Raw genomic sequence first — 7,649 nt, forward strand, 5'->3', positions numbered from 1 at the left:
TGTCTCTAACAAACCCGGTAAGAGTTCATTTCTGCAGTTTATACGGGTGATAGGTCACAAAACAAGTCTGCGTACTAGTCAGGTGACTGGGACAAACCACTAAATGAGTGACAACCCAGTTGACCAATCACATCTGCGCTGTGGACGAGAGAGCCAATCAGAATTAAAAGGCGGGACAAAGTGGGTGAGTTTTTTTTTTAGGTAGAGGAAGTCCGAAGGAAATGTGTGGGATCACGCTCTGTGTTTTCCAGTAGTCGGGATATTAAACAAACTACTTTCACTTGGTCGGCTGTAGTTTTCGGAGCACACGGCTGTTCTTCTTATTACGTGTGTGCTGATCGATGAGTTAGGGGGGAGGGGGAAGGGGAAGCGACTGGCGTTGGGTCAAAATGTCGATTCAGTACGATGTGGAGCCGCTGGCTGACAGCTACGGGGTGGCTGACTCGTTCCCCAAAGATTTCGGTTACGGTGAAGAGGAGGAGGCCGACATCGAGGACAGTCCGTCGCCGTCCGATTCCAAACCCAGAATCCTGCTCATGGGTTTGAGGAGAAGCGGAAAATCATCGATTCAGAAGGTAGGTGAGGCGTTCAAGTGGTGGCCTTATCCTCAGTTTATCTCAAGACAGCGGTACGTTAGCCAGAAGAGCTAGCAAGTTAGTTAGCATTCGTGATGAAAGTGGAGAAAAGGAGCCAATTGAACCGACAAATGACAGGTTTCTCTGCGGCAAAGTGGGTGATGGGGTAAAACCGGTGTAGTTCTGTGAGGTCAGGGCGACTGGACCGGTTCCAGTGGTACAGTGGTTCGGTGCAGCTGCAGCAGTGAATTATTAACCAGGTGGACACAGACTTCAGGGGCATCTGTACCGATATGGGATTAGCGAACATGTGACGTGTTTGCAGGTTGTCAACATTCATGAGTGACAGTCGGCTGTGAGCAGCAGGTTTGATGGGAGTGTCACATGACAGCAGGGAGACCACACCTTTAGTTCGGCTCAGAAGTCTCTGAAATCAGTACAGAACCGGCACATTTCACCGGTTATCCAAAACAATTATAATTTTTAAAATTCTTAACAAACACGGTGTATCTGTGGCTTTATCACGATTAATCGTGATAAATCACGAAAAATCAATATACCTTTAAAGGACAAGAACACTTTTTTTATCTACATCTTTGCTGGAACAGAAAGACAAATATCGGCAGGTAGACGTCTGTGTTTTACACGTCAAAAAAACTATTGTTATTAAGTATTAGTACATTTTAGCTACATAGATTTTTGGTAGATTTTAGTGTAAACTGCGTGGTTTGTTTATTTGACAATAATGATGAAAGTTTGATTTTTCATGTCTGTTGGACATGAATTATTTTGTCACTGTTTTTACAGACAAATTCAACTCTAATTATTTTTTATAATGGCAATTATGAGTAAGTCCTAAAATCATTCTTCGTCACTTCATAATAATGTTCTTCTCTAATTGGGACTAGTACTGTACACTCATTGTTGTCCAGTCAAAAACAGGTGATTTCGATCAGTTCCGCTCCAGTGGCCTAAGTTCAACACTGTTCTTACTTTACTGCTGTGGCTTCACTGTGTCCACAAAAATGAGGAAAACGCTGAGTGTGAAAAAAGCCTGGGTTGCGTCAGACCACGGCGTCTGTCTGCTGTGGCGTGACCTTTTTTTTTTCTCTCTCTCTCATGTTTTCCACGTGATTTCTGCATGAAGAGCCAGGCCTACAGTTCATCAACACCTCAACGCCTCTGACCACATCATTTGTAGACCATGTTTTTTCTGTTGACTCAGAACAGTTGAACTTAACCTTTATGTTTGACCCTAATGTTTACATTTTATTTTAGTCTTTACATTTAATCAAATGTTAACATTTAACCGCACTCTTTAAATTTTAACCTCATCTTGGTAAAATATCTCGTACGTTTATTGCGGCCTTTTTAGAAATAATATTTAGCAGAATGCTATATTTATTTATTAATATTTTTTTCAATTCTAATCTTTGCGCCGCGGCAGTATCGTAGCCTACGTCGGTTGTTCATCTCTGAACAGGTGACCTGCTGTCACCGCCGTCTCCTTTATAATGACCCAAACTGTAATTACAGGTGGTTTTCCACAAGATGTCTCCCAATGAGACTCTGTTTCTGGAGAGCACCAACAAGATCTACAAGGACGACATCTCCAGCAGCTCCTTCGTCAACTTCCAGATTTGGGACTTCCCAGGTCAGATCGACTTCATCGACCCCACCTTCGACTATGAGATGATCTTCAGAGGAACCGGGGCGTTGATATTTGTCATCGATGCTCAGGTAAAGACCTGCCACAAGAATCCTTCCTCATTCTGCTCGGTGACAACATTTATTCACCATATAATGCATACAATCCCCTGATTATTAAAATAGATTAATAAAATGAGCTGCAATGCTGCCATCTAGTGACTTTCACTTTCATATACAGCCGTTTTTTGCCTCAAAACTATTTTTAAAGCACACATCATTTCACAGGCCACAGGCATTGTGTTATTGGGTTTTTATTATCGGAGAAAAAAGCAATAATGATTCTTACAGATATTACAGATATCGGTTGGCCGATATTATCGGACATCCCTGAAAGCACCACATTTCGACACTTGTACTTCAGGCGATCTCCTGCTCCCATCACCGTTTTACTTTGCTCTCCCCAGGACGACTACGTGGAGGCTCTGGGCCGACTCCACCTCACAGTGTCCCGGGCGTTCAGGGTCAACCCGGAGATCAACTTCGAGGTGTTCATCCACAAAGTGGACGGCCTTTCGGACGATCACAAGATCGAAACGCAGAGAGACATCCACCAGAGGGCGAACGATGATCTGGCTGATGCCAGCTTGGAGAAGCTTCATCTCAGGTGTGTGTTGTTGGAATGGTTTTAAATGCGGTCGAGGACTTTTCTGTTCTGTCTTCGTCCCAAACTGGAGGAGTTGGTCCGACTGACACTGGTGTTGATGGGAAGTTTCCCTCAGGTCTCTTTATTAACAGACTCAGACACAGACGAGGATCTGCGTTCTCTCTGTGTTCCTGTGAGATTCCACACTGACCTCCTAATGAACAAACACCGACACAGTCCTGACACCAGATACTGATGACAACAACAACAACAGCAACAACAACAATAACAATAATAATAATAATAAATATAACAATGAGAATATAATACTACTATTACTTGTGCTACTAGTAATAGTACTATCCTAATTATATTATTATTAGTGGTAGTATGCATTAATAATAATAATACTTAATATTATTAATAATAATGTTGTATTTTACCTCTTGTGTTTCAACATTTAACTCTTTTGGCCTTACAGAACTAAAGAATTCCACAAATGGAATAAAACTGGTTAAAATGTGAAAATGTCTGATAATAATTCCATTCATTTTAACTGTTGATTGTTGTTGTTGTTGTTGTTGTTGTGATGTCATACTAAGGTTCACAGGAAACAGAAACACTTGTGACCGAGATTATTAGTTGGATTAAGTGTCCAACACATCCACTAGGCTGACTGACTCGCTTTTACCTCCAAACTTCACGCAGCTTTTACCTGACGAGTATTTACGACCACTCCATCTTCGAGGCCTTCAGCAAAGTGGTGCAGAAGCTCATCCCTCAGCTGCCCACTCTGGAGAACCTCCTCAACATCTTCATTTCTGTGAGTAGACCACATCGGGCCGAGGGTCGGTGGAACACGACACAGAGTTTGTTACCGACACTGATCAAACACGACGTCACATTTACTGGTTTAAAGTTATCCTGAAAAATGTCAGAACCAGACTTGAACCCTCCTCCTAATCCTTGTCCTCCTCCTTGTCCTCCTCCTCCTCTTCTTTTTCTTCTGTCAGTCCTCCTTTTCCTCCTCCTCTTCTTTTTCTTCTGTTGTCCAGAATTCAGGGATAGAAAAGGCCTTCCTGTTCGACGTGGTCAGTAAGATCTACATCGCCACGGACAGCTCCCCCGTGGACATGCAGTCGTACGAACTGTGCTGTGACATGATCGATGTGGTCATCGACGTCTCCTGCATCTACGGGTGAGAGTTGGGTTTTACAACAGTTGTTGTCAAACTTTAACGTTAATACCTTAGTGAATATATATCATAATATATACATTACATTAAGATACAGCAGCACTGACCTACACTGTCCACAGAAGACCTCAATACCAAGAAGAGAATTATTTTTTTTCTAGACTTTCTCCCATTGTCAAATCCCTCTGTAAACCACTAGAGGGAGCCAGAGTGTAAGCGTTAATATTAATATGATCACAAAAGTTGAAAGTATTTCTGACATTGTCTATAATCAGTGCCTGATATAAACATGTTATGAAAAGCTAAATATATTTTGCTTTTCATAAACTTAAATACATTCATGTATGCACTTATATTACACTGTATTTAAGTATATGTTTTTTCTTGTCTTTCAGTTATGTTAGGATTTAGTGTTGACCTCCTGTTAGAGCCGCTGACCTCACGTCCGTGTTTTGCAGTGACAATAAAACCATTTTATTTGAGAAGTTCCATCTTTTCTCCAACATTAATTTTTTTCCGTTTCCTACTCTAGCCTGCGGGAAGACGGCAGCGGCAGCGCCTACGACAAGGAGTCGATGGCGATCATCAAACTCAACAACACGACCGTGCTGTACCTTAAAGAGGTCACAAAGTTCCTGGCCCTGGTCTGCATCCTGCGAGAAGAAAGCTTCGAGCGCAAAGGTATTTGTACAAGTACAAAGTTGTAACAAATCATTTGAAAGTGTCTCTTTAAACACAAAATATAAATATTTCAATCTCTTTAAACACAAAATATAAATATTTTAATGAGATATATTTAAAAATATATGTATGTGTATATATATGTATTTAACTTTATTGTTCAAATACACAAATAAACACTGTACATAACTTTAGTTATAATAAAGTATTTGTATATATATTTATAAATCTATATATGTATATATATTTATATGTACATATATGATTATATATAAATATATTTCAAGTTCAAATGGACAAATTAACACAAATTATTTATAGTAACTCTGATCAAACTTTGGTTTGTTTTGATCACAGACAGTATAAAGTGCACACATATATCTGTACATATAAAGTGACATATAAACATGAACCATTCTCTCCTCTTCAGGTTTGATAGACTACAACTTCCACTGTTTTAGAAAGGCCATACACGAAGTATTCGAGGTGGGCGTTTCCACGCAGCGTCCAATGGGGCCCCCGGGCGTGGGCTCGCCTTGTCATAAGGCCGTGGCACTAAACGGAACGCCGCGCAGCACCGTCTAGACACTGATTCACATTTTTTAAATAATAAAAACCGTAAAAATAGGAAAGAGGAAAAGGAACGGCAGAGAAGGACCGGGGAGCCCCACGGAGGACAGACTACAGACCGGGGGGGCCGTCTGTGGGCCCCGCCCCCCCAGACCACAGACCACACTCTGTGGCTCCCTGAGCACTGACAGGAGGAGAAGGACGCTGCAGCACTGACGGTTCTCCGACTCCTCTTCTGGTTCACACGGAGGAGGAGGTCCAGCATTTGTTCAGACCAGTGCTCCTACACCGTGACGGCTGTGAGGAACCGGGACAGAACCGGGAGTCTGACCTTTTTTTTCTTTTGGACTCGACCCACGTGGTCCAGACTGTAACACTTAGCTGCTTGTTTCTCTGTGTGAACAATGTGAAAAAAAAAACAAAAAACAAAAAAACAACCGACCATAATCCAAACCTCTGTGACTGTGGAGACAGTTTGAACCTGAACACTGATAAAAAACAACACTGATGGATGTGAACCCCTGGTCCTGGTCCTGGTCCTGGTCCACATGTGTTCATAGACGGCCTTATGTACAGAAGACGAAGCTTGGCTGCTGTTCAAGCTCTCGCTCTCTTCACTCTTTCTCTCTGTCTCTCCCCCTCCCTCCCCCACCACCACTCGGCTCATATCACCCAAACCCTGAATGCTGCCCAAAACGTACGTTTTGGATTTGTGTCAGAAGGGAAGTCTAAAAAGGGATCGAACTGTCGACATGACGTTTGGCTGTGTGTGTGTTTGTGTACGATACTGTGCAAAAGTTTGAGGTACTTTTAGAAATACACTGTATACACTCTTCTTCTTTTTGGCATCCCCTTTTTTTTTCTTTCCTTTTGACGTGTTAAACTCAAATGCAGAGAAGCAGAAGTTGTCACGGGTTGAGCACAACAGGAAACCAGTCTGTTTCTCCGGCTGATCAGGTCCGGCAACCCGACTGCCTCGCGAGTGAGGCAAGGCAGTCAGCAGCTGCGCCGCCGTGCCTGTGGTCCACGCCCCAGATGTTTTATTTTTAGAGAAAAGACCTAAAATGCTGTTCTGCAGTTTAATGTTGTTAAGGACAAAAGTAGTTCAAAAAAAAAGAAAATGGCCGCCTGAAACTTTTGCGCAGTACTGTGTGTGTGTTGATGAGTCTCTGTGTGTGTGTGTGTTTGCTCTGGTAATGGACCATTCAGAATTGTTGGTTTGTCCTATTTGCCAATTTAACTGCAGGTCGGCAGAATTATACTATTAATAAAAAAAATAATAATTTAAACGCTTTGTCAAAAATCTAAACTTTGATCGAATTTCTATTGAGCTTAATTAAAAATAAATAGAATTGATTTCTTTTAACAAAAAAATTAAAACACTGCAGGAAAAAAAGAGAGAAAATAATCAGTGATCAATAATCTGTTTTTCATGGTATGAAGAAAGTGAATTCACCTCAAACCTCGATGATGTCAAACATTTAAACCGTTTCCACTTTTTTCCACCTGCAGTTCCGTCTCAGGCCAAAAGGGTGCGTTATCTGTTCTTATTTATTCAGACTGTGATCAGCACGACCTCCCAACGACTGGATCTGTGTCAGGCCCGTGAACGTCTGTGTGTTGTCACCTTGTGTTGACCTTTGACCTTAACACTGCTCACTGTCTCAAAATCTGAGGATGTGATCGTGAAACCAATCGAGTTCAGGTTAAAAAACAGTGAAGAAGAAGAAGTAGTGAAACCAATCGAGTTCAGGTTAAAAACAGTGAAGAAGAAGAAGTTAAAAAAAAAAGACTGATTTAGCTGGTGTTTGTGTCACATGACCCCGAGGCTGACCTCTGACCTCTGCTTCACAGAGTTCTGATCTGATCACTTTATGGTCCTGGTTGTGAGGTAGCCAGACTTTGATCCACAAACTAAGAATTATCCTTTAGGAACCAGAACCCGGAATCTTGTCAACAGTTTTCATCTCTAGTCACCTGAAAATAAACATTTGCACAACAGAAGTCGTTGACTGATGATGTCATTTATCTTAAATCATTCTGTCTTAAATGAATAAAAATAAAACATTTGTTATTTATATTGTTTTATATTATTAAGAAATACTGTAGTATTCAAGTAGTAAGTATTCACATCAATAATATTACGCAGCTGTAGAGGAAATGAGCTTTTTGTTGCCAATTGAGGGCATGGACTACCGCAAGATGGCGCTGTTGGACAACCTAAGTGTTAACCCACGTTCACTTTTTCATTTTCGTTTTTTCAGCGTCGGTAAACAGTACAGTCTTGTGTCTAATTTAGAATAAAAGTCAGTTTATAGTTAGATTATATTTGATC

The 7,649-nt window shown here is 41.3% G+C and overlaps 1 protein-coding gene across 1 annotated transcript; it reads left to right on the forward strand.

Annotated features, from left to right (window-relative positions):
- Positions 1 to 200: 200 nt before the first annotated feature.
- rragca (Ras-related GTP binding Ca) lies at positions 201 to 7,049 on the forward strand. The gene is made up of 7 exons (XM_008322720.3): positions 201 to 575; positions 2,112 to 2,315; positions 2,690 to 2,889; positions 3,577 to 3,691; positions 3,924 to 4,066; positions 4,596 to 4,744; positions 5,175 to 7,049. The coding sequence occupies exons 1-7, from the start codon at positions 390 to 392 to the stop codon at positions 5,327 to 5,329; spliced, it is 1,152 nt and encodes a 383-aa protein (XP_008320942.1). The 5' UTR covers positions 201 to 389; the 3' UTR covers positions 5,330 to 7,049.
- Positions 7,050 to 7,649: the final 600 nt, after the last annotated feature.

The sequence above is a fragment of the Cynoglossus semilaevis genome, chromosome 13, assembly GCF_000523025.1.
Source record: "Cynoglossus semilaevis isolate Cse_v1.0 chromosome 13, Cse_v1.0, whole genome shotgun sequence".
Lineage (NCBI taxonomy): Eukaryota > Metazoa > Chordata > Actinopteri > Pleuronectiformes > Cynoglossidae > Cynoglossus > Cynoglossus semilaevis.